Here is a 27,854-nt window from a genome sequence, read left to right as displayed (position 1 = left end):
GAGCCCATGACTGAGCCAGCCTGGTGTTTATAGAATCATAGAATACTTAGGGTTGGAAAGGACCCTAAGATCATCAAGTTCCAACCCCCTGCCATGGGCAGGGACACCTCGCTCTAAACCATGTCACCCAAGGCCTCATCCAACCTGGCCTTGATTATTACCCTCTTGCAAGGAGGTTTGCACCCATTCTTGTGGGGTTGGGTCCATCTGGGTTTTTTTTTTCCCTGGGTTGTTATTTGTCCCTTCTGCTGCTTTTATTTGGTTTCAGGTATAGAGCTTTGTTCTTTTGTTTGTGCATCTAGGATGCTGCCTCTGCATAGCTCAGAGCTGGATTTAAGGAGAATAGCTAAATAATGCTACTGAGATTTTCTGCTAGTCCTGGAAACATCTTCTCCTGTATCACTTAAGGTTTACTAGAAACCACAGTCCATTATACTAGCAATTCCCTGCATAATAATGTTAGCAAGCCTGAGGTGGAGAGGGTGCTAATTACCATACCCATATCTCTGTTTCTTAGCCTCAATTCTATGACGGGGCTTAAATCAGAGGGTTTGTACTTTTTTCTCAGTAATTTCTCCTCCCCAAACTGGAACAGTAATACTTTCAGTAGTACTTCCTTGTGTATGTGAAACTTGCCTTTTGCCTTTCACAAGTACCAAAGATGTGAACTTGCAGCCCTGAATACTCCTCATTACCTAGCTAAGGACTGGGTAGTTTTCCATTCACCAGTGCCAAACCATTTCTACTCTGTAAGAATGTACAAGCTGCCTCACTTGCATTATTGCAGCTTGAAGGGACCATAAAAAGTGACTTATTTAGAGATCAAATGATAATGGGCTAAACTATGACGTGGGTTGTGTGTGAACCACAGGAGAGAGGGAATGTAGGAAGTCCTCTGATGAAGAGTCGCATGAAGGTCACATCCATGACCACTGCTAGGCCGGAGAGAGGTGGAGGCATATTGACCACTGCAGCTGAGGATGGCATAGGCTGGAGCTTCAACCAGCAATGTTTACCTGAGCACAGCTTTCCCATAGGATAGGGAAGAAGCAGAGGAGACAATATAGCTGGGGTCACACTACTTAGCAAGGTTGTGCCTAAGGAGGCACTTGCTTGTTCACTGCCCCTTACCATTGCTGTCCTAACATCAGAATCCCAAACAGGGATACAGAAAGGCCAAATAGCTGTTATTAAGCCTTGTCTTTAAATTATTTTACAGCTTGATCCAGGTAAAGCCTTACCTTCTCCTAATGATCTCAAAAGAAAGATTCTCATAAAGAATAAAAGGCTGAAACCTGAAGTAGAAAAAAGTAAGTAAAGCTTGTCACATATTAAATTAAACAGAAGTCCAGATAGGTACAAATAGACTGTGATACTAAGGTTTTCAAATTGTTTGAACTTCATTGTTGGAAGAATATGAGTTCATATATAAATGACACTGTTTGCCCTTGTGTTTCATATGAGAGCCAGAGTGTAGGCCTTGACACCAGCATCGAGCATAGGAATAGATAGACCTAGAAATGTAATCCTGGGACTTTATCAGATTGCTGGTTGAGCTAAAATATGATGCAGATAGAATCTCTTGTAAATTCTGCCTACACTGATATGTTTGCATTGCTGTGTTTTTCCAGGATAGGCATAAAATGAAAAGGAATTTCAAATTGCTCTTCTACTATTTTGCCAGCTCTGATATTTATCTTTTTTCAATAAGAGTAATGTTGCTCTTTCAGCTTCCACTGTGGCTGTAGTGTTGAACCCTGGTCCTTCTCCATTTAAAGATAATCATGCAGACCTTCCACTGACTTCAGTCATACATAATTGTGTTTATACTAACTGAAATGCACATGGGAACACAGTTAACAATCCAAGCAGCCTCCATTGCATAGATCAAGCAGGGAAGAGATAGCTGTCTATTTATTGTTTGAGAAAGTAATATGCTTTCTCCAAAGACTTTGAAGTCTATGGAAATATGTTTCTTAACTTTAGTAAGCATTGAGTGCAGCCCTTACTGACCATTTTTCAGCTATAACACGAGTGTATGTCTAATGATGCTATTACTCTGTAAAATTTTAACTGAAAACTTAGACAACCCATTGAGAAATAGCTCAGAGAATCATTTATGATTGTGTATTTCTTTGTTTTACAAACTGTTCGTGCAGTGACTAATGTGTTTTTATTTTGCTTATTAACAGAACAGCTTGATGCTCTGAAAAAGATGATGGAGGCTGGGGAAACTGCTGCTCCCGTAAATATCCTAGAGGATGATAATGAAGAAGAAATAGAAAGTGGTGAGGATTTCATAGAGCAAGGTTCTCATACATTGCCTGTGGTTAATCAGTAGGCCAGCATGAGCAGCTAGTATGCATGTTACCCACATGCCCATGGCCTGTGGCAGTAGCAGTAAGTCTGGACTCAATGCAAGACCATTTATACAGACCTTCAGCCTTACCATCTCATCTCAGGTGCATACAGCAGCTGAAGGCTCTGTGGCAGGCTGTTGTAGGAGTGTAAGCTCAGCTGGTGATGCCGGTGGTAATTGTAACTTCCACTTACTGTTCAGAAGTCATACTGGAGCAGCAGCCAAGTCACTGTGTGTGTGAGACTGGGAAGCTGTGATCTTTGCTTTGAAAAGATTTTGTTGCTATTTTTAATACTTGTGTCAACATCAGATTGGAATATTGCATTATACTTTATAAGGATAAAATGAGGGATGCCAAACTTGATATCTTCAGTGTAAACATCTAACTGTGAGCCAGTGATGTGGAATGTGTTTATGGCCAACAGGGAAACACAGACATATCTAGGGTGTGATTCACCTTGTCTGTTTTAAATGTCCACCTTCAGTAGAGGCAAATTATGCATTGGCAAGTGGTTGGACCAAGGTGACACATGTCATACTGAACGTCCCAGCTTTAGCCTACCCCTTGGTCCGCTCCTTGGTTAATTTTTATCTGTTTTAACTAGCATGAAGCTACTGCTGTTGCCGTCAGTAGAGGCCCTTGTGAAAGTATTCTTTGTGATCCAACTCTTTGTATCTGTCCTTTCAATGCTGAAAAGGACTAAAGTACATCAGTTTTTTGGAGGGGCTTCTCGGTATTTTACCTCCAGTGATAAAGGAGCATAGGGGTGATTCTGTTGTTTTGCAGGCTGATTTCCACTGGAATGCTTATTTCTAATAGTGTTCTTATTGTGCTGGGTTATTAATTATGTGCTAGACTACTAAGAGACCCAAATAAGTGTTTCCTAAAATTATTGTTTAAATCCACATGAATAATGTGGTTATGGCTTTGAGTTTGTAAGAGGCCTATTTCGCTGCTTGGAGTGCTCTAGGTTCCAATGGAAAAACACCTTAAAAGCAAATGAAACTTATTCCCTATAGTAGGGGACATAAGGAGACTGACCATGCATGAGGAGCCTGGTCACTAGCACTTTTTACATCTTTCAATAAAGAACTCTGTCTTCATTTCTTGTTATTTCCCCAAGCCTATTGGGTTGGGCTTTTTTACACTTTTCCTAAGCAAATTACTGATTCCTTCAAAAATAACAGCAAATCAAATTTCTCTTACTAACCATGTCAAAGCTGTAAGAATCTCAGGCCTTAGCTGTAATTTATTACTAATCCTTAAAAATCTAATACCTTGGATATTATTTCTATCTTAAAGAAATGCCAAACCCAAACCTGTGTATTCAGCTGCCATTTGTTTCATGTCTCACACAAAACTAGTACTTGCTGTGTTTTTTCTTGCACTGATCCTTTTTCTCTTCTGTGCAGCTGACCAGGAAGAAGAAGCTCATCCAGAGTACAAATTTGGAAGTGACCTTACCGTAGATGATTACGGTCAAAAAGAAGCTGTTGCCATCAGTGTCAAAAAGGTGGGATTGCTTCTTACATGTATTTCTTTGGAAGTTTTCCATGGAAGTGGGTGTAAAAGGCACTCTGTTTTGTGGAAGCATCACAGCACGTGTCAGAAGAGTCAAGCCTGAGATCTTCAGATTCCTAACCTTTAGGTTCAGTTTTGTAGCCTGCTTGTTCATGTTGAGTACTCATTGAGAAAACAATCAGCATGGAGGGAAACAATTACAAGTGGAGATTTTGATCCAAAATACTCATTCAAGGCAGCAAGCAGTTTCCTGCCTCTGGTATTTTACTTTGCATCTCAGTTACAGAGCCCTAATATGAGGTAGAATATCGGCTTCCTCGCTCAACAGTGGTTTTTTTGCAAGGTTAAATCCTGTGTCTTTGTTACAAGGGTCCCCCTGGGTCATTTTTTACCATTAACTCTTAGGGTAGAATTCTCCCACCTACAGCAATAAAGGCAAAATAGGGCAGTTATTCCCCAGTGGGGTGGTATAGCAGTGGGGCTATACTGGATAGCCATCTGGTAGGTAGAGTAAGAGTTCTCTTTATTCCACTCATACCTGATTTAGTGCAGTATATCAGTGTGTGCTCAGTAACTTGAATATTACTTTACTGGAGTATTGGAATTCAAAACTAAGCCTGCTCTGGCACTGAAGGCATTACTGCTTGCTACAGAAAATACACGACATGCGAGCACTAAGGTACCTTACCAGACCATGCTCCTCTCTCAGTCAAGTATTTTGGCCTTTTCTTCTCTGCCTGGCTGTCTTTGGATCTTACTCCAGAGAGTACAGTTACAGAAAATCTTTCATAGCACAGACTGCCTTGATAGTATATCTCTAGCAGCATCACCAAGACATCGGACCTGCCTTCCTGGTGTCTCTTCACATCAACATCTTTGCTTCTTTAGGGCTTTTATGAATCTTGCCACTGAAGTACCATTTAACTTCATTGCTCTAGGGCTGGCTTCACTTACTAAATCAGCTGGTCCTTAACTACCTGAGTGTTTGGGGGTCTGTTTGTTTGTTTTTTCAGATTAGTCACTCATCCTCAGCATATGCCCTTGGGTAACTTCTCTGCTTCTTTGCTGATCAGTGACTCAGTCTTTATTCTTTAGGAATGTACATTCAGTGCCAGGTCAACATTTCTCTGCTTCAAGATTCTCAGTACTGGTAGCTTGTAATTGAAGACAGACAGCAAACTGTCCCATTGCAGATAACATCTTGAGATAGGCCTTTTCCAAATGCAGATGTTTAAAGCTCAGTTTACAGCATTCTTAACCCTTAAGTTTTCAGAGCCTGGGCAGTTTGCATAGCCACAAAAGATGACCTTGTGTGTTGTCTGGGTGTGGTGTTCTTTCCTTCTTCTCTGAAACTCTGTTCCCATCTAGTGATGGCATTAGTTTGAGCTTAACTGTCTGGCCCATTTCTATTCCCATTGCTGATCTGTTACTGCATTTTGTATCTTGTGTACCCAGATTTGAGAGTGAGTAGTTTTACAAGTGTATGGGGCAGGTGAGCCACGCAGGAAGGTGGAAAAGGGTGTACTTTTTGCTAAATACACTAATCTTTTGAGGTTTTCTTTCCCTTACTGTGAGTGTTTCCTATTGCTTTGTCTTTGGATAATGTATATATATTTTTTTCCCTTAGGCTATTGAAGATTCTGAGCAAGAAAACAATAAAAAGGTGACACATAGGATGTTATGTAGTTTATTTTATTGCTTCATTTATAATATACACACTTACCATGCATTCTTAGTGGATTAACAATGCTCAGTTTCACTGCACCTGCAGAGCACTCATCTAAGGTTTCTTCTCCTCTACTTTTATACTGGGGTCAGGACTGTCAGAATATTTGGGGACAGTCAGGAGTGCATGATTTTTGCCTGCTGAGAAGTGTCTGATCTCAGTTTCAGATGTCATGCACAGGGAAACAGCGGTTCTTGGAATGGCGTTGAGGTGCATCATCCCTCCTACTATTTCTCCCCTCTTTCCTTACCCTGACTGCACTTTGTTTTCCTCTCTCCTTTTCTTCCTTTCGCTTCCCCTTGGGTCTTCTGCATTTATCTTCTCCCAGGAATCCCTTCTGTAAGACTCTTCCCACCTCCTTTCTCTCTCCTCCTTCTCTCATTAAAGCTGCTCCTGTTCTAACCACACTTTGTTTCAGTCTGTGTTGTTTTCTGAGTGGGTTCTGCTTCTTTTCTTCAGGGGTAGCAAGGTCTAAATAATGCAGAGATATCAACTTTCCCCCATTGTTTTCTCTAGCCTTTAGAAGGGTCATGTGCTGTTGTAGCCATTCCTTTGTTTCTGCAGGCTTTAAGAACCCTTCCATCCTTACCCCTTTTTAATGCACAGTTTTAAAGTTGTGAACACCACAAAGAGTATAGCCCATTTACTCTAAAAATTATGGGTCTCTAGGGAAATAAGATAAAATCAATGACAAGCACTTTGTCTTAGAACAGTGTCTTAGAGCTAGTGTGTCATTAAAGCAGTCATACAGCTATGGTCTGCAGGGTACTGTTGCGTTGGCACTAACGCATGGATAATCCCCTTTGACTTCCTTTTCACTGTGATTCATTGCTTAGACATTTATGGATCAAGATAGTAAAATCTGATTATCAATTCTGAGCAGTCAGCAAGAGGCACATTGAAGGAGCCTGGTTTTTAGGTGGTCACTTCTTCCTGAATTATTGGCCTTCTAAAAGTGATGACACCGAACAGGACTAGTTGCTTTGAAGAAATTTGCCCTGAATTTGTTCTAAACTCTATTAACAAATATTGATGGAGTAACAAAGAGTGCCTGTGTTCTACTAATAAAGGGATGTGCTATTTGGCATATTCAGGAAACAGATCTGTGAGCCCCTTGATAGGTGGATTCCTGAAAAGCAGTTGGATTGAGCCCTGGTAAATCTGCATTAAAATATGGTTTCAGCTTCATTTCATGGGCCAGTGGAAGTTTAATTCAGTCTAAAATGCACATAAAAGTGTGTATCCACACATATAAGTGTGTACCTGGATTCATTCTGATAACTCAGCTATTCTCTGCAGCCAGAAAACTATGTTTCTTGTGACTATAACCATCTTATATTAAGGCATAAATTGTTTCACTTCACATGGTATTCATTCTTTGAAATGTGTCTGCACCCTATGACAGGCAGAGGTATATGCCCATGATACTGGCAGGTAGTTTCACATTTCCTTTACTCTCCCACATCCTGAGTAGATGAGTTGCGGTAGTGTAGGTTCTGTGAACTGCGTTCTTCTTCCATGAGAAGGGGATATGCGAAGTGCTGCTTGTTATTGACTGCTTGCTGATACAGTAATGAACAGAACTGCTTGCTGATACAGTAATGAACAAACACAAGTTGCACTCTAGAAGGAAAAGCTGTCCTATAAAAACTTAGTACTTCCTTGCAGACATTCCCTGCCAGCCTGCAGAGGTTTGATGTTTTGGTAATTGGTTCACTGGTAGGAGAATAAGCAAAACTGTTGGTGGGGAAAATGCCATGAACACTAAGCATGATGGAGCTTGCTTAAATTGACGGAGACCTTTCTTTTTCTTTCCTTTGTTTCAGTGAAAAGAATGTGTTTCATTCTGGTTTAGGGAAAGGAAAAAGTTGTGCAGGTAGATCCACAGGAGAGGTGCTTTCTATTGTGGGTTTCTAGCAAATGAGATACTTGTAGAAAACTTCTGAAGTTCTGTTATAAATACAGTGCATCTTTATGGGAGTGATGGATTCAGATTTTTATCAGTTTAAGCAGCTAGGAATATGAGCATGTGGTGTCTCTTGTTGGTCTTGTGACATCTCTTTGTCCAGTGAAGGTTGTAATCCCTATATTTTGGTCTGCTTTCATTAGTAAAGATTAGCAATTGAACCTGTTTGTGTTTTGATGTTGAGAAAGTTCTACTCAGTATCATGTATGCTTCACTCTACCACAGCTATAAGGAAATGTATATTAAATCACTGTTCTTAGGAATTTATTTGACAATGAAAGATCATTCTCTCCCACTATTGCTCATTCTGTTGTAATCTTTATCTTGTATCCTGAAGTTATCCTACTAACATCATGTAATACTTACCTACTGCTTAGGAGCTTTTCTATCATTATTCCTCTTGCATGTTTCTAACAGTGAGAGTGCTTGGTATGCATATCAGTAAGAAGATAAATCTTAATTTGTGACACTAAAGTTCCACTTTTCTTGTATTAATTTGCACTTTCTTTAAATTTCTGCAGATTTGGGTATAATTCTGTATCATTTGAAAATGCCAACAATGGTATTTACACACCCAAATAGTGATTATTCTTTTTAATGTGTATTTTCAGGGTTTAGTAACTGTTGAAGATGAACAAGCATGGATGGCATCTTACAAATATGTAGGTGCCACAACCAATATACATCCATATTTATCAACAATGGTCAACTATGCTCAACCTGTAAAATTTCAAGGTTTCGATGTAGCAGAAGGTAACATAAAAGGTTGAATGAAATAAAAGTATTTGCTTATTCTAGGTATTTTTTTATCTCTACATTTTTCTAAGCTTAGAAATGGTGTAAGGCTTTTATAGCTTTATGACCATCACCGCTGTACTTTTAGATCTCTGTGTCTTTGAATGTAAAGTTAGCATGTTATTCCACTGGTCATCCACAAGGAGTCACTAAATTACTGGGAGAGTCTGAAGCTGTTGAGGTTGATTATATTCTATAGGCCTTTCCAGCTAAACTGCTTTTTCTAGTTCATCTTTCCATAAAGAAAGGTGAGCATGATTGTCACAGTGGGCAGGAGTTAGCTGCTGCTTTCATCCTGCACACTGGACCATTTATCGTGTTGTTTTGTCTTATCTAGCCACACAACACAGGCTCTGAATAACAATTTTGGCCTGAACCATAGATTAAAGTTTTGTTGGTTGCCCAAGGAAGTGAAAGAAAAAATCAAGTCAGAAATACTATGAAATTTCAGTGTAACTTGATTTTGAGTGACAGATAATGGGGAAACAGACCAGAAATTACCATATCCTGCTATTACGTATAGTGCATGATCTTGGATTTTGATTCATCATTACAGAAGTGTTTTAAAATGTCTTGTATTTTCTTTCTAGAACGTAATATTCATCATAATATGTCCTCTTTCAATGAATCAGTCGGACTAGGATATTTGAAGACCCATGCCATTGAGTTTGTGAAGTATCCTTTCACCTCCTCGTACCGCATCTCTACTAATGCTACAGATAAACCAAGTACCTTTCTAGATTTACAGTATTCCAAGTCCATACAGGAAAAGTAGCTCATAGGATGAGAAACATTAAGTTTAGTGTAAGAAATAGTGGAGTTACCAGAATATGAACATACATTTCTATGATGTTTTTATTTCAATTTCCTTGATGAATTATACAGTTATAACAAACGACAAATGAGTCGGATATACCCAAAGGGAGGCCGAGTGGATTCCAGTAATTACATGCCTCAAATTTTCTGGAACGCTGGCTGCCAGATGGTCTCACTGAACTATCAGACCCCAGGTAGGCAGCAACGACCAGTGAACCTCAATCCTAAAGAATGGCTTGGGCAGTAACTGTCAAACAGATGCCATGGATTTGCTTCTGGCATTTTTGAGGAAACAGGCATATGGCTAAATAATACAGTGGGGTGGAATTACGGAAGCGTAAGAGAAGGAGCAGTAAAAAAGCCATACACAGGAGGAAAATTCAGTCCACTTTCATGGAAAAATACAAGTCCTGTAACTTCTCACATCAATATTTTATTAATAAAGGGTATCAGTTACCAGGAAATCACCTCTTTCACAAAGCACAGCTTTGGCACAGTTTGATGCATGTCTGCTAAGTAAAGATCATAGAATCAACGAGGTTGGAAACGACCTTTAAGATCATCAAGTCCAACCATTACCCAGGATAAAGGAGTGTACAAATTAAGATGGCAAGAAGTAATGTGGGTTATGTGCCAAATGCATTCCTAGACCAGTTACTGTGAATTGTGAGTTGTGTTCAGCATCAGAGAATGGGGTCTGAGATCCCAGCTGAAGTGCAATGCCAGGGAATGGAAATGCCCCTCCACAGGGCAAGCTGAGAGGAGATGTATTGTCCCTGTTAGTGAAGGTGTGAGTATAACAGGGTAGGGGGGTTTGTTATGTTTTGCTTTGTCTTGTTTTTTAATCTAGGAATGTCTTTAGTCATAAATGTAGCAGACCAGTTTTTCCATTTTCTTTCCTAGCTGATAGTGCTTTTGTGTTTGCTTCCCTTTCCACCTTCCCCAAACAGTGTCTTTGGTATTGCAGACAGTCCTAATTATCCTATCCTGAGTTCTATCCTGCAAAGCTTTGTACTGATTTACCCAGCTGAGGAAGCAGGAAGAAGCTGTAGAGGAATACACTGCTTGTAAAGCTTTCCACTGGACACACTACAGAGGTCAGAGCAGATATGCAAGCTTCATTCTGCTCCCAACGCTGCCTCTGTGCCCACTGCATATCATTCTCAGACCCATTATATTGCAAAATAAGAATGGTAATTGTATGAAGTGATCAGCTTTCCTGTATTCATCTTCTATGATCCAACTGTGCTGTCAGGGTGAAGACTAATTAAAGAAGTAAAAGTTAAGGCTGCCCACTAAAGCAAATACCTGATACAAGCATATCAGAATCTCCTATTTTGTGTAATGGAGAATGTACAGAAAAGGTTTTGTTCCCTTTTGTTTGTTGGGCAAGAGAATACCTGTGTTATCACTAGAGAAGGATATTTTATTGTAGTGTAGCTGGAAACCTGCAGGAAAATGTTTTATTTCTTACAAAGTTTGGGAGAGGGTTGTATGGGAGGGGGGTAATTACATGTTACAACGTGTATATGCAAGTGCCGTAATAACATTGAATGCATTGAATAAAACTCAAGATGCTTTAAGTGTTGAAACTAAGCAATGCTGCTGTGATCTTTGTGGTTTCTTTTTGTGGTATTTTATTCAGTTAAGCCCATAGTAAACCAGTGTGATACTCATCTCACTTTCTTCAGGCATCGGTTACAGACAGTATCGGAGTATAATTTATGTGTCTGCCTTAGTTAGGCCCTTAGTTAAAGCCTGCATCCCTCTGTTATTCAGAGTGATTCTAGATCTCTAGCAGAAATGGAGACATCTATACTGTAAATACCAAAAGTTAGATGATGGAAATCCCATCCTAGGTCACAGTCTGATGCTTCTCTACCACCAGGTATTTCTGAATTCAGGGAGAGACTGTTTTCTAAGCACAACATAGACTTCAGCTTGGCTGTTAAAGCCGTTACTCCTGTGAAGAAATCTGGAGTTTTCCTGTTGCTTCCTTTTGTTTCTTGGATGTGTGTTTTATTTATACTGTATCTAATTTTTATTTAAACTGATTATTCTGGACAAAACAGTCTTATTTCCTTTTCTAATAAAGATTGTTCATGTCTGCATTATTCAGAAGGAAGCACAGTAATTTTTTACTCTCTTGGCAGATTTAGCAATGCAGTTGAATCAAGGAAAATTTGAATATAATGGTTCATGCGGGTGAGTGATGATTTAAACCATTGTCACTGTGTATCAGAATCCTGTACTATGGTTTTAATAGCATTTTTTCATTATTAATTATGTGTTACAGAAGAAAAATTGGATGTTAGGTGCAGAGTAGAAATGAGTAGAATTCCGGGAGAGTTATCCCCTGCAAGGAGGTATTCTGATGAATATTCCTTTTTATTAAGCCCAGTTTTTAGAGAAGAAATAGAAGAGGCTTTGCGTGTAAATTAAGAAGATCATGAATACCACACACAGTTATTTATTCAACTTCTGTTCTCAAGTTTGCTTGAAGATATGCCTCAGAGTGGAGACTCACTGCACAGTTCACATAATTGCCAAATTTACTTGGACAGGTTGAGTCTTAATACATAGTGAATGGGTTTTTAACATGTGCTTTAGTTGGAGAGCAGATTTCAGGGAGAATACTGAGGTGTTTCATCTTTCTTAAGTTCCTGCTCATGACTTTTGCATGAAAGGGGATGCTGAAGTGATGTTGAGTTTATACCATAATAGGATAGGCTGATCATTAACACTGAGAGAAAGGGGAAGTTTGATGAGTGATAGGAAATGACAGTCTAGGAACACATTTAAAATATGCAACTCATCCTGGGAAGAAAACCTCTTTTACGAATGCTGATCTTGTTCAGAAAGAAAATCTGAGTAGATGAAGCTTGGTAAGATGCCTCATCTGAAGAATGGGCAAGAGTGCTTAACAGTGCTTTGCCACTCTATGCCTTTCTTTCAGTAATGAACTCTCCAGATAGATGCCCTAGGTTCTGACAAAGGTGCAGTCACTGGTCATTTCAATCAGAATATGCAGAATGATAGAGTATGGCTCCTTTCATGTTTAACCCCCCCAGCCTAGCAAAAGAGCACCTATTTACTCTTGCCAAATTCTCTGAGCACAGGCATCGTAATCAACTGATGTCCTTGATCCTTATGTCAGTCTTTTGGTATTACAGTAATACAGTGGGTAATGCGTGCTAACATAGTGATAGTATTTTGATATGTATTACAAATGTGGCACTGTTTCAGTCACAGGAAACATGCAGGGCAATGAAGATAAAAATTTACATCTCTTTCTGTCTGTACTTTTTTTCTCTGATTCAGTTTTCATGCTGGAGAAACAAGATCAAATCACTTCAGTTTCAACATATCATAGAATCATAGAATAGTTAGGGTTGGAAAAGACCTTAAAGATGATCTAGTTCCAACCCCTGGATGGACAGGATCATGTTTTTATTTCAACAGGCTGGAAGCAGAGGCTTGTTTCTGATAGTTCCCTTCTGCCCATAACCTACTTTAAATCAATGAAGTACATGAATTCACACTCATTTATAATGTAAGACAAATGAGGAACATTCCTTTCCTAAATGGAAAACACAGTATGAAAAAATGAGAGAAAACATTGACATTGTTTCCACTGGAATTTTTCCAGCATGTGTGTTTCACTAGAAGGACTAAGGGTGGATAGAAGATAATCTTCTAGAAGATTATAGGTTTTCTGAGATTATTATTAATATATTATTAATAGTATGTTAATTTTTATATATGAATATATGAATATATTAATTAGAAGAATTCTAGAAGATTAAGAAGTTGTCTGTAAGGGCCGCAGAATTAGTAAGATGACTCAAGTTACACGTTCTGTTCCACCAGTGGAAGAGAACCCCTGTCACATGTAACACAGCATTTCTGTGATTAGAATCCTTGCGATTTGATTCATCAGAGCACGTATCAGCTTCATTGATATGTTGATCCAGTGTGTACTCCTCAGGGATGTATTGTAAGTGTTATTATGGTAGTACCTTTCATGCTACTATAATTAACAATCTGTCAGCACAGACATTATCAGCTGTTTTCCCCAAGGTTTTATAACTGAGATCAAAAAATTAGCCTCAAGCTGGAATTTATTGTGTGAGTCTCAACTCTGTGGAACTGCTTCATTTAAGACAATAAAATTGAATAGGTATTTTTTTCCACAATGTTAAAGAATTAAAACAAAAGAGAGCATCTCCTTTTTATTACAGGATAATTCAATATACTTTTAAAGTGTATCATTGAGTCATTTTGAAATCCCCTTGATTACATGACATTTATTTTCATCTCCAAATCCAGGGCTGATTTAATCTCTCAGTAGCTGGTAATTCAGAATGAAGATTAGCATCTATCTGTATGCTAGACAACCGTAGTACTTCCTTTTACTTCCTCACACATGTAGCTAGAATGACATTCAGTATTTTACAGCGCTGTAGGAGAGTTCATTGTTTAAACCTAGAGCATAGTTTTATTTGTATTTAATACAGTTTTAGTTTGCACACAAGAATAATTTTCTTCTTTTTTTTTTGTCTTGAAATAAGGTATCTACTTAAACCAGATTTCATGCGACGACCAGATCGAACATTTGACCCTTTCTCTGAAACTCCTGTAGATGGTGTCATTGCTGCAACATGTTCTGTACAGGTAAAACAGCAACAGACAAACTTCTGTTCTCACATCCCAAATCACATTTAAATGTCAACAGAAATAGGATATTTACAGAAAACATACTTAGATGGTGTGGGGTTTGTCAAGTGGTTTCTATTGTGGGGGTATTTTGTTGCTGGCTAAAATATCTGTGTTTACTTGATCTAAGTGAAACATGATGACGTTAGAAGTGGTTTGCTATTACACATTATCACTGAATTTTACCCCCCCCCCTTGTGCTCTTCTTGAATTACATCAGCCCGTACAAATGAATAAATGTGAGTGAAGCTCATTTCTGTGAACAGTATGTAGTCATACAGACATCCCCTGTCACCACAAAGCAAGGAGGAATATGGGCACACACGGACAGGATATTTTCAAACCGTGATGGTCCTTACTTTGGAGTTGTGTAGAAGTACTGAAGTCCATATAACTTCTGCTGTAGTTCTGCAGCAAGGTTTAGGTATCACCTTCTGGAAGGAGGCTGACAGCTGTAAAACTTCTTCTGTCACTTGGCTCTCTCTTTGGTCAAATCCCCTATGTGCAGCTTAACAAAAGATTTAAGCTCCCAGTTATCACTTTCTGTGTGCAGCATGGAAATTTCAAACTCCCAAGGGTTCATTGTGCATTCTGGACACCTAATTTTACTTGCATTTCTCAAAGAAAATCTTTTTATTAATGTTTTCTTTAACGTTCGTGACAGTACAGTCCATCCAAGAGGGAAGTGGGGTATGGTGGTGAAAACATAAGCTCTAGATATCATTAGAGAGAGTTCTTAGATCATATATTTTGCTGCTCACTTTTCTTATGTGACTAAAACCAGTATAAAATTCCATATAAATCCTATAATAAAGGAATTGAGTGGACCAAAGCCAGAGTGTTTCCTGGAGGAACATTAGATCATGAAAATTGAAAGGACTTGAAATGAGCTTAGGTCTGTGAAATCGTGTTTCAGGTTTTCTTCCCTCCTTGATCATAGTCATGAAAAGGTAAGCTGAGTTTTCACATAGGATGTCATCTTGATGACATAAAAATTTTCCCTGGAGTAATCACCTGCTGTGGCTAGATTCATCTTGACTTGGAGTAAAATTGCAACAAATCTTCATATGCAGAGCAATATAGGAGTCGTGTGGGGTTTTTGCTTCTTTGCTTTTTAAGATCCTAGACATCCCAGACACATAATACAGAGTTAGGCTGACATGCGATTACTTTAAAACCTTTACCTAAGTGCAAGCAGATCAGTAGCTTCCTTTCACCTCTTTGTAGTCAAGACATATAGATGGCTTCCAAACAGAAGGTTCATAGCTGCAGAACAGCACTGACCAATCTGGTTGTTTCATTCTTTGTTTTCCAGTAATATGCATTCAGTAATGCATCTGTGAGTCGTTGGCTAATTGAGCTGACTGATATACAACTGTTAATACCATAGCACAGTGAGTACAATCATTTCAAATCAAGGTTATATTTAGGGTCTTATCACAAATCAGACCTTTTCTAAAGAAGCGCTGCAGTTTTAGCACTAAATATACCATTTTAATGTGATTAAATCAGAGAATCATAGAATAATTAGGGTTTGAAAGGATCTTAAGATAATGTAGTTCCAACCTCTTACTGTGGGGAGAGAAATGTGTACATTTTTCAGATTGCTGTCAATAAAATAAATACCAATATTCCCACTATTCATAAAACACTGTGTACTTTGATTGCTTTTCCTTACTGCTCTGTTATGTTGCAGGTAATATCAGGTCAGTTCTTATCAGACAAAAAGATTGGTACGTATGTAGAAGTGGATATGTATGGCTTACCCACGGACACGATACGTAAAGAGTTTCGGACACGCATGGTGATGAACAATGGTCTGAACCCTGTTTACAATGAAGAATCATTTGTATTTCGGAAGGTAGGATATTTGGAAAGCACTGTTTGTGCTTTGCACGTCAGCATCCTCGCTCACTTGAGCCACCCCTCCCTGCTCCATTCTGACTGCTCACATGAATAAGTACTGCTCCCATGAGAAAGGGTTTGTAGGAGTCCCATTTACTGCAGTAATCGATCTAAAGCTGCAGTAAGCTTTCAAGAGGTTGTTTGTTCATTTGTTTTTAGTTTTGCTTTGTTTCTTTTTCTAATGGATAACCTCTGTAGCTGTCACATGATTTTTTTTTGTTTGTTTGTTTGTTTCTGTTTGGCTTTTCCTTCCCCTTTGCTTCCTCCTCCCTCTTGGAGGTAGCCACCTCCTCCGTGGCCATGCCTGTGTTCAAGGTATGCAGTCTGCTCAGAATGAGCCCCCGCTGGTGGACACCATCATTCCTTGGAGATTTCTTCTTCCCTGCCCTGGCAGTGGCTGCTATCTTGCACTGTTCCTTCAGCCCAGAGGGCAGGTGAGATGCTGCATCCAAAGCTAAGGTCAATGTTATTACATGGAAAAAGTTGGAAGGGTGCTGTGTTCCTCAGACGTGTTGCCAGCTCCCTCCTTCAGTAGTCCATGTGCATCATGTACCTATTTCTTTTTCTTTTTCTTTTTTTTTCCAATATCAAAATAAAAACAAACTTTTTTTCTTGCTATGGGGGATTTACAGAGAGAGACCTCTTGTCTGTGTCCAGTTTTTATCTCTCAGTCTTTATGATACACTTTTTTTTAACTTCATTTTTTTTCTGTCAGCTGGAGTTCCATCCAGACCACATGTGTTAGCACTGCTGTCTTTGATAATGTCTGTTCTCCTTACGCTTGTTTCATTGTCATATAAGATTGTTGCTCTTCTGTTCCAAAGTGACAGGCTTTATCCGAATGGTGATAACACTTCACTCTTGGGTATATTAATATGAGAGGTTTTTCTGGACTCAAATATATTCTGGATTGAATGTGACTTCAGGTGCTTCTATCTGTATATGAGAAGGCACAGGGAAGATGCTTAGGTACAATGACAGGCAATCGTGGTGCCCATGGTTTGCTGACCATATGGCCAGCATCTGCTGCTTTCCACTTTCTAAAATCAAAAGGCCCATAAACCATAGGGTGCACACAGCTTCAGCCTACCTGTGTATCTAAGCATGGGTACAGTGCCTGGTGCCAAATACTCCTTGGACTTTCTGCACAGCAATAAAAAATTACATAGTCCCACGTTCTCTTCAACTCATTCTCAACTCATACTGCAGGTCAGCCAACATACTGTTTTTCTTCATCTCAGGCCTTTAACAGATCAGGCTTACCATTGTAATCAAGACATAGAATCATAGAATAGTTAGGGTTGGAAAGGACCTTAAGATCATCAAGTTCCAACCCCCCTGCCATGGGCAGGAACAGCTCGCACTAAACCATGTCACCCAAGGCCTCGTCCAACCTGGCCTTGAACACTGCCAGGGATGGAGCATTCACAACCTCCCTGGGCAACCCATTCCAGTGCCTCACCACCCTCACAGTAAAGAACTTCTTCCTTATATCCAGTCTAAACTTCCCCTGTTTAAGTTTGAACCCATTACCCCTTCTCCTGTCACTACAGTCCCTAATGAGGAGTCCCTCCCCAGCATCCCTATAGCCCCCCTTCAGATACTGGAAGGCTGCTATGAGGTCTCCACGCATCCTTCTCTTCTCCAGGCTGAACAACCCCAACTTTCTCAGCCTATCGTCATATGGGAGGTGACCAAGCAGATGAGTGGCATAAACACAGTAGAAACAACTCCTCTAGCTGGAGTAAGCGAAGGCATGGGGTGGACAGGGCTAAAATCATAGAATAAAATGTCTGTTATGAGGGTGGAAGTTCCTACCAGGATACCACAGAATAGAATAACTGAGAGGGAGCAGTAAACAACTTAGTCCCCACTCCTGCTCTCTAACAAATCTATATCTGAGGCCACCATGTAATGAAAGATGTGCTGATCTGTGGCCTGTGGAGGAGACATCTTCCCTGCCCTATTTGGATTATGGTATTCTCAAGCTAATGTTTGATCCCTCTACAGTTGCTCTGAAGTAGCATGCTTGATTGTTCTTTTGTCTGTTTTCTTGGTTTAGTTGTTTTAATTAAAATTTAGCTTCAGTCATCGTAACCCAAGTTCTGCGTTGTCACTCTGTTGTGTAAGGGAGAGGACAGGGTGAGTGCTGGTGGTAACCTGTGCTGGGAGTGCTAAGCTGTAGTCAAGTAGGGCAGGATGTCTGTGAACAGCTCAGGTGAGTTTGGAGACTAGAAGTCCACTTTATTTTGTGCCTTCTAAGACTGTAGATGAAAGTGGCAAGGGGACAGTCTGAGGGAGATAGTAGACACAGTTTACATAGGACTTCTCTTTTGTGCCATCGGCGTTGATGAATAGTCAGGTAGGGAGGGAGTGGGAAGACCTTTCCCAGCACACAGTCAAGGCAGGCTGGCAGCACCTCTCAGGCTGTCTTCAGAGACTCACACAAAATCACACAATGATTTGGGTTGGAAGGGACCTTTAAAATCATCAAGTTCCAACAGTCAGGGACACCTTCCACTAGACCATCTTACTCAAAGCCCCATCTTCTGTGCAGAGAGGTGGCACCTTTGTTCCAGGAAGGCAGGAATTCTTTGTTACTGCCTTAGTCAGTCCAGACTGGGGACTGACAGATGCAGATAGGTGGCAGCATCCCTGCCCACCATGCGTACCATGTACCCTTTGTGTCGTGAGTACAGCACACCCACTTCTGGCTGGCAGCACATCATTTCAGCAGGTCTGTCACCCTGTCCTACCCTCTGGGTCTGCTTCTCTCCTTTGCAGAACTCGTAGTTCATCATACTGCTCTATTAGCTTGTGTTTGCACTCATTCTGTTCTTCATTGCCCTTTTGCATACATCCCAAATCCCATCTTCCTGTCATAATTCTTCCTGATTCAGCACTATCTGCCCTCTGATTGCCACTGTATCTGTCATTTCCCATGTAGTATTTACTGCCTTATTGATGTCCACCATGAAAAATTAATATGAAAAATATTTAGCTAGTGTAACTGTAAGCTGCAGGATTTGCATATTCTGAAATCTACCCATTATTTAGGGTGGAAAAAAAAAGAAGCTTTTTCTAGGAAATATTCATCTCAAAGTGTGCAGTTTGCAGGGAATGACATATCTTACAGGGATGATAGTCTGTTTCTGGCACTCAAAATGAAAGGTTCAAACATGGGAGGTGGGATGGGTGATACTGTATTAAAGTCATGGAATTCCTTCCATTTATGGCTTTCCAGGTTATCCTCCCTGATCTCGCTGTCCTGAGAATAGCAGTGTATGATGACAACAATAAGTTGATCGGTCAGAGGATCCTGCCTCTGGATGGTCTGCAAGCGGGTTACAGACACATTTCCCTTCGGAATGAGGGCAACAAACCACTCTCTCTTCCAACGGTTTTCTGCAACATTGTGCTTAAAACATATGTGCCTGATGGTTTTGGAGGTGAGATAAACCTGTATCTCCGTGTGATGTAGAGTTTGAGTGTTGGTGTGGAACTAATGCAGTGTCAGTATGCCAGCCAGAAGCAGAGACACAGTGCTAGAGGAATTGGAAAAATTCCGTATTTTAACTCCTTGGAAACCCTACATATTTAGTTAAAAAATGAGCTTTCAGACCAAATGCCTGCCTCAGTGTTAAATATTTGTAGGGTTGACATGTACTTTAGCTATATTGTTTGCCCTGTAGGTATGAAGAATCGATGCACTTTTTCAAACAAAACAACTTTGTATTGTTGAGCATATTGATGGATTGTTAAAAATGGACACTGAAATAATTTAGCATCCAAAACTTGTCTGCATTTTTCTTTACAAATTTTAGGTGGTTTCAGTGTGGTTTAGTTATTTTGGGGTTTTCAGGAAAGTCGTTTTTAATGTTAGCTATTTCCATGATCAGGTTGGCAGGGCCATGGTCATTTATTCTGAGCAGGGGCAAATTGCCCAAGGTATAGGAACAAACAACTGAGAATAATCATTACACCACTTAAAGCAGTGTCATGGCTAAGTTCACCCTGAGGGTTGTACCTCTGGGAAATGTTTTCTTCGCTGCAGATGGAACTTGCTTGTATGTTAAGCAATATGTAAGCCATTTAAAACTGTGAAACAGATTGCCCTAAATGTTAGTGCTCCGACTGCAGTAAAATGGAGCTCACCTTAGAGTGGATTGGTGAAACATTATTGGTAAAAATGATGTTTTGCTATTTGCAAAACTGATTTCAAACCTGCTGTCTATGCAGAGAATTACTGCTGCTTCTCTGAGTATCATTTCCATAGTACAAACTGCAGAAGGGGAAAGCTAAACTAAGGTATTACTGTATCTTCAAGTCTGTGTTTGTGGGCATTTATCTAGGCTTTTTACTTCAGGAACAATATTTCATAAAGAAAGCTAAGCATTTACAGAAGCATTTGTGTTGCTCATACCTTAAATCTTGGTTGCTGGCAAGTTTTTGCCCCAGTTCTGAAGCGTTACCATGCCTTTACGCAGCATGTTTCATCTACAGTATTTAACTTCAGGAACTTTGTCTCAAGACAAATGTAAGCTTCTTCTTAAGCTTGGGATTCTGGAGGCAGTAATTGAACCATGAATTGGTTGGGACACATTTAAGCATGTGCTTTAATTCTTCCCTCACCTTAAGCTTTTGACAGTATATGGCTCAGTTAAAATACTTTCTAAATTAAGGACACGCTTCTGATTTGGGATTGATGTTTTTCTCAGTGATACCACACTTTCTCTACGAGTTGTATTTAAACTTAGCAGAGTTTGATGTGGCTCAAGCTGCTGAGTGCGCTGCTCACATAGGGAGAAAATATTTTATACTTCAGGTTATAAACTGCGTGACACAAATTCAGAAGTGAAAGAGCTGTTTTTCAAAGAGAATTCGAGCACTAGTTTAGAACTTGCAAAGTGTGTGCCCTTCAGTACTGATGCTCTACACTGGATGCTACACTGTCAGCATTTCTACAGATGGTTCATCTGGTGGAGGTGAGGACATAGAAAAGCATACTAGCACTGAGTAACAGTATCATTACATGAAAATACTACTAGAATGAGAGAACTAGTTGTCACAGCTTATTACTCACTAGTTGTGAATGAGAGAACTAGTTGTCATAACTTGTTATTCACTAGTTGTGAATGAGAGAACTAATTGTCATAGCTTGTTATTCACTAGTTGTGAATGAGAGAACTAGTTGTCATAGCTTACTGGCAGTGTTGGGAAAAACAGACCCCATATTAACATGAGCTAAATGAATTACAGCTCTCCCTTCCCAAGTAGTTTTGATGTGTCCTATGTGTTTTTCTCATTGACACAGAACAGCAGCATGATGAACAACTGGGAAATAACTTTTAACACTCAGGTGGAATCATCAGTATTCTGTTGGCGTATGGGTTTTAATTACTTACCATGGGCAGTGAACCTCTCATTGTTTTATGAGCTATCACTACGATCTCTGTGGTTGTTTTAGTAAACCAGTAGGAAAGGACAGCTCAGTTCAATAGCTGCCTGCTTTCTTTTTTAAACCTCTATGAGTAAGATTTAAGAACTTAACACTGAATAATAGCTAGAATGGGTAATGCATCGCAGGCTTTAAAAGTTGCATAATTTTGTTTTTCATACAACTCAATCAGTTCTTGTGGTTTATTTGCATCAGCTACACTGTCAGCATTGTTCCCAATAAAATACAATACTGGTCCAAATTAATGTAAATGAAGTTGCATTCTCCAAAGAGAAGCTTCTGCAGTAGAAGCTGTACTTAAGGAAGCATGGCTACTTAGGTTAGTGGTTAGAGTCCTCTTTAATGTGCTCTGCCTGTGATTTTCCTGGTTTTATACTTAATTGCAATTCCTCTACAAAATGCTATTCCCTACCCCCACCTTACCTCACTGGGGAGAAAGAAAAACGTAAGCAGAGGACAAATGACAATGTGAAAAGCAGCAGTGAGTCACATCTTCCTTGTAGAACTGCTTAGCCTTTGTTGATGTGCCTGTATGGTTAGTAATGCCATTTGCAAAGGTCTCGCTCTCCCAAACGTGTTAGTCATTTTTACTTTGACGCTGGTGATAATCAGGTTCCATTTTCAGATGACACATCCCGTTAGCAGGGTAGTCCTGGATTTTCATTGAAGGGGGCATGCCAAGGACAAAAAGACATGCTTACTAACTTAGGGAAAAGGGAAACAGCCAGTGCTGAGCTGCAGTGCCGTTGTTGTGGCTGAAAATAACTCCTACACAGTTTTTGTTATCTGAAGTAAGTTTCAGAAGACATCACTGAGTCACGACAGTGATTGGAGACAACCCATTTGTGTAGATAAACAGAGCTGTCACGGGTAATGTTATGTATTTAGTACAGCTTCTGTTGGAATGGGAGCCCTGTCTGTGCTTTCTTTTTTTGTGCTTGAGATGTGCATCTGGTGACTTCAGAGGAACGTTTATGGAACAACTCAGGCTGGAAGGGAGATGATATATTCTAACCCCTCGTTTGCACAGGAAGGATAGAAAGTTTCTTCCCGAAGCTTTGATGGCTTGGATATTTTTCACAGCTGGTCAGTGGATCAGCATTTCTGCTTTGCATTATTGTAACTGCACTTGGGAAATGGCTGAAGAGATGATATGAAACATGGGGAAATATTCAAATGGTGATTAAAACCATGAGTGTCAGAACTGACACTGCAGAAACCTGCTGGTGAGGCCAGCTAGAATAGAAGAGCACAAAAGCCTTGGTCTTTTGCTCATAAGTAGCCAAAAATTTGGTTTCGCAGCATCCTGCAAAGAAACAGCTTCCTGCAAGTGAAGCCCTGTCCATGGACCTCCTGCAAATCGTGACAAAAACCTGAGTTAATTAAATGGCAATAGTTTGTGGTGGATAATGAGTCAATCAGTCTGCAGCATTCAGACTTCCTTTCTTAAGTTATTGCTCTGTCAAGGAAGCCTTATTAACTGAGACCAATGACCCTTTTTGTCCATAATACAGGAGTTTCACAGAGCTCATCAGAACAGATCAGTGCTGTAGATGCTGACTCAGTTTAATTTGTAAAATCATTTCTAGCTGTGGAGAGCCTCCTTTGCCATTTTTGTAAGTCATTTACTGTTGAAATTAAGCATGGAAATGGATTATTCAATATGCAGGTGAATATTCACGTGTCTGTCTTCCTGTAAACCTATGTTTGCACATTTTTCACTGCATATGGAAAACAGACTCAATTATCTATATGATATCTGGTGCTGAGTAGTGCTATGGTACCACTAGTGGTCCTGTGTCACGTGCAAGATTCAAATATTGGTCATTGTGGTTCATAGAAAAGCCATTTAACAGCCTGTCATGTTGCAGATATGGAGCATCACAAAGGCAAGTGAGAACAGATCTTCCTGATTGCTTTAACCACCCATCTGAAACTGATGTTTACCTGGGAAATATAATGGCATTTTCTACAATTCCCTGCAGTCCCAAGTCAGTCAGCACCCCCTCAAATAACCAGGAGAAAAAGTTGTTAGTGCTTTGTGGCTCAGGATGTCCCGTTCTGGTCTCAAATTCTAGTGTCATCAACTGGGAGTAAGTCAGAGTAAGCTCACTCTGATGGAGTCACTGTTGTTCCTAAGTAAGGTACCTGGATGCATATCACTTCTTGGTGCATTATAAAGTCATTTGTGTTCCTTGTGTTCAAGCGCTGCGATTGATGAGTGCTTTCAGTCCTGCCATGTTGACTGTAGAAAGTTGGACTGATTTTGCAAGCCATGGCTCCTAACAGGGGCAGAATCAAGCTTTTGTAAAAGCTTAGTTTCCAGCTGTCTCTGAGGATTATAAAAGGTTGATTATGTTTTTCTTACAGATATCGTGGATGCTTTATCAGATCCAAAGAAATTTCTGTCCATCACAGAAAAAAGAGCAGACCAAATGAGAGCGATGGGTATTGAAACAGTAAGTAGAACTTCACGACAAGCACACCCCATTTATGTTCATGTTATGTTCTTCTTTTAAAGTAAACTGGTCTTTCTCAAATTGATGCATGTTACCTATCATTTCTCATCTTCTAATATAAGACCCTTTGTCCTGCTCTGAAATACATTGACTTATTTTAGTTTACATGTACTGGAATACCATTCACTAACTGACTTTTCAGGGATCATACTAACACATCCCTTAGAAGCAGGTATTTTAAGAAATGAGAAAGTCATATTTTAGTAGGTAGCGTTAAAAATAGGTTATAAACACTCACCGAGTATAGTGTTGTTTGGTAGTATATTGAAGTTTTCTTAACTATGTTTAAAGTAAGCAAGTGCAGGAATTTTGTATCTCAGCTTCAATACTACAGGTAAAAAAAAAAAAAACAATTAACTCCTTATGATGTGAATGTTTCTTTCAGAGTGATATAGCTGATGTACCAAATGACACTTCAAAGAACGATAGGAAAGGAAAAGCCAATAATGCCAAAGCCAACGTAACACCTCAAAGTAGTTCTGAACTTCGACCAAGTACCACTGCAGGCTTTGGGTCTGGGACTGATGCTAAGAAAGGTAGGTGAAAATCACAGGCAGCTCTCTCAGTCCTGAAGTGATTCAGAAAGTCACAGAGAAGTACTCATTACTCCATTTTAGTTTTGCAGTTCTGTTCATTCTTACCCTTTTGGAAGGTAATTTCGTTTGGCATTGAGTGTGATCTTAATTGCAAATACATTTTTTACATTAGTAAAAAGGCTGTATGTAGCCAGTGCAGCTTTATTTTACTAAGTGACCTCTTGGTGTAGATGTACACCCAACTCCAATAGTAATAACCTGCACTCAGGGGGTAGTTTACTAAAGATCTAGTGGAAGAATACCACCAGGAATGACTGTTTTCTGGTATACTCCACAGAAACTCTTCTGCTTTTTTTCCTCCCTCCACAAATCCCTTGGCAGAGTTGCAGATTTAAGTAATTAAAGGTGTTTAGAATTCAGTGGATTCTGTAGGGATTTCCCAACAATTAGAAATGTTTTCAGTGTGTGGTTTTACTCTGAATAGTGATTATGGAAATGGCGTGTTTATTGTACAAACTAGCCATGTTAAATATGCTCATTTATAAGTGAGTAAGTATTTTTCCTCACTATCCGCCATTCACTCTACAAAATCATCTTATAGAGTCAATTGGGACATCACAGGTAATGAAGATTAAGTGGGAAAACAAACTTCTACAGCTGAAACACAATAAATATTAATGGGCTGCAAGAGTTAGAATCTGGTTCGCTCTCTTTCATCCTCCTTGGCCCAGAGGTATTGCTAGGAGCAAAAAGGAGTACTGACTGCTGTTCTTAAACTTAAGCAGACACGGCTGAATACACAGATGTGAAGGGACCTCATGAGAAACGAGATGCCATTTCTCTGGAGTCACTTTTGACAATAAAACAGGTCGTCTCTGGCACCTGAACTCTTTCAAAGCCCTTCCCCGGTGTAAACCCCAGATTATTTGATGCAGTGAGATGTTTTCATGTTTCACATGTCATCACCAAGACTTGCACAAGTATTAGCTCTATTGTGCATTAATCAAGCATAAAAATTTGTTTAGGGTTGGCAAGTAATTTGTTGTTGCCATGGAATTAAACCTGGTAAGCAAAATAAATGAGTCTGCATTTAACATAAAATCCTCAGGAAGTTTGTTTAGAGCACAGCATACTTAATGCAGCCCTGGTCTTAAACTGAGATTTCAGTACTTAGGCATTCTTGTCTGCAACCATTTTCGTTCATATTCTCACATGTTAAAATAGAGCTGTTGATTTTTATATCCCACGTAACCATTCTTATTTTGCATTACTTATATCTATGATCTTTTAATATCTGAATAATTCTACCATTGTTACAATGTGCAACTCACCTTGCTTATTAGAAATTACATATCCAGCAAGATAGGATGTCTGGGGAAGGCTTTCAAGTGAACAGAATGTCTGTGACTTTCAGTAATAGTTAAGTGATTTGTGGTTTTGGAAACTTCACCCTCTCTCTGTGTCTCCGTCTGTTCCAGTCTCATTTACTAGACTAATGTTAAAACCATATAATTGAGCAGAATCTTATGCTTCTGAGAAAATAAATCTGTTTCCTTGCCTATTCCCCTTCCCTATTTCTTTTTCTTTTACAGCATCTGAATCTTTTCTGCATGTAACCTTAAAAGGCTGAAAGTCCTTTTCAAGTCAGGGGAAATCTCATAGCCTGAGGGCAGTATTATCATAGAATCATAGAGTCATAGAATGGTTTGGGTTGGAAAGGACCTTAAAATCATCCAGTTCCAACCCCCCTGCCATGGGCAGGGGCACCTCACACTAAACCATGTCACCCAAGGCTCTGTGCAACCTGGCCTTGAACACTGCCAGGGATGGTTCATTCACAACCTCCCTGGGCAACCCATTCCAGTGCCTCATCACCCGCACAGTAAAGAACTTCTTCCTTATATCTAACCTGAACTTCCCCTGTTTCAGTTTAAACCCATTATCTCATGTCCAGTCACTAGAATCCCTGATGAAGAGATTATGAGCAGTTAACTAAATATGTTTGCAGTATATTTACGTGCAAGGGAACATTTTTGTGCAAAAACTCAGAAAAAGCCTACATATTACAACTCTTACAGCATTGTATTAACTTTTTCATTTATCATTACATGTAGGATTTGCATAGTAATTTAAAAAACATAATGTGTCACAAAACATTTGTTAAGGCATAAACAAAATGAGATTGGGTTTTGTCTGCATTCAGTTAAGGTGATCAAAATGTATTTTCATTCGCCTAAATAGTATTTAGTCTTGCGTGATAGATTTGCTTGTTATATTGAATTCTTATTAGTATTTTCACTTATGATTTTGTGTTTCTCCTCCATTTTTAACTCTCCTTCAGTCTTGGGGTGCACTGTTGTGCCTTTTCTCATAGCCTGGTATTAACCAAAATGCAGATTTTACCTCCATTAACATACAGGCTGCATGTAAATCTTCACTCTGCCAATTCTTGTCTTTTAAGTTGAGGAGGATGCCTAACTTCAGGTAACCCCTTATGCAGTCACCTAGAACCTTACCCAAGAAGCTTTCGCCCTGAAGTGAGTGGTGCCAGAGCAAGCTCCAGCTATGGATGACAGTTCTGAAATGTGCATGGTTCAGTTTCAGTGTACATAAAAGGTTTGCTGTGCTTTCAGGAAAGGAGCTATTGCAGTTCTTAGGTTGCAGTGTTTTGACACTTGAGCCCAGAACTGTAAGAGATTAAAATACACTCATTGACTCATTTCTTTTTTCACAAGGCAGTTGGTTGAGTAGTGCTTTTGAAAGCACAATTAACTGTATCTTAACTGTATCTTCATTTTCTCATTAACCTGTGAGTATTTTATATGGTGAAAGACATTAACTGTTATATGTAGGTTTCTGTGGTAAAACTCAAAAATACAAGATATACTAATATGTATGAACCTTATCATTATTTTCCTAGGTATAGACCTTATTCCTCAAGTGAAGATAGAAGATTTAAAGCAAATGAAGGTAAATATGGATACAAGCTTTTCAAGCTATGTTCCTCATTATTTAAGTAGCCAGGATTTTATCTGATTAAAGTCAATATGAGCACAAAAAAAATTGATCCAACTTCTCTTTTTGTAGGCTTATATAAAGCATTTAAAGAAACAGCAGAAAGAGCTGAATGCCTTAAAGAAGAAACATGCAAAGGTATGATCATTACAAGCTCTCTGAGCAGCACACTCTAATTGACAAAAGTTGCAGTGCTCACTGGCACAGACAGCTCCTAATTAAATTGGAAGAGAAAAACTAAGGAACAGTGGATGTGCTACCAAGAAAGTCATATGTGTTTTAAATGTACTGAAATATGCTCCAGTGAGCAATTTTTCCTTTTAGCAACCCTTTATATGTCTCCCTAAGTTTCAGTGCATATTTATTTGACCCATAAAAGCATCCAGAGCTCACCTTTCTCAGGTAATGATTTTATGTAGCTCCCTCTTGTATGACATATTGACAGGCAGCTTGGCAGAGAAGGCAGTAATGATGTAAGATGGTGCTGCATTGAAGACAGGCACTGGAGAAACTGCAAAATC

General features: G+C 39.5%; 1 protein-coding gene across 11 annotated transcripts in view; it reads left to right on the top strand.

Annotated features, from left to right (window-relative positions):
* PLCB4 (phospholipase C beta 4) overlaps positions 1-27,854 on the top strand; it is a 199,046-nt gene that overhangs the window by 141,865 nt on the left and 29,327 nt on the right. For 9 of the 11 annotated variants that reach the window (XM_061364785.1, XM_061364786.1, XM_061364792.1 and 6 more), the window contains 15 exons: positions 1,220-1,310; positions 2,193-2,288; positions 3,773-3,873; positions 5,509-5,544; positions 8,185-8,326; positions 8,959-9,043; positions 9,254-9,378; positions 11,338-11,389; positions 13,756-13,858; positions 15,597-15,761; positions 19,050-19,254; positions 23,634-23,722; positions 24,168-24,318; positions 27,239-27,288; positions 27,406-27,471. In XM_061364785.1, the coding sequence (XP_061220769.1) occupies positions 1,220-1,310; positions 2,193-2,288; positions 3,773-3,873; positions 5,509-5,544; positions 8,185-8,326; positions 8,959-9,043; positions 9,254-9,378; positions 11,338-11,389; positions 13,756-13,858; positions 15,597-15,761; positions 19,050-19,254; positions 23,634-23,722; positions 24,168-24,318; positions 27,239-27,288; positions 27,406-27,471 (1,557 nt within the window). The remainder of the gene's footprint in view (positions 1-1,219; positions 1,311-2,192; positions 2,289-3,772; positions 3,874-5,508; positions 5,545-8,184; positions 8,327-8,958; positions 9,044-9,253; positions 9,379-11,337; positions 11,390-13,755; positions 13,859-15,596; positions 15,762-19,049; positions 19,255-23,633; positions 23,723-24,167; positions 24,319-27,238; positions 27,289-27,405; positions 27,472-27,854) is intronic. The other 2 variants (XM_061364793.1, XM_061364795.1) reach the window with 1 other exon arrangement.

This window comes from Neopsephotus bourkii, unplaced genomic scaffold, assembly GCF_033783945.1.
Source record: "Neopsephotus bourkii isolate Nb327-2 ecotype Australia unplaced genomic scaffold, CSIRO-AGI_Nbou_v1 NB_1250, whole genome shotgun sequence".
NCBI lineage: Eukaryota > Metazoa > Chordata > Aves > Psittaciformes > Psittacidae > Neopsephotus > Neopsephotus bourkii.
This window is presented reverse-complemented; position numbering and strand designations above follow the sequence as displayed.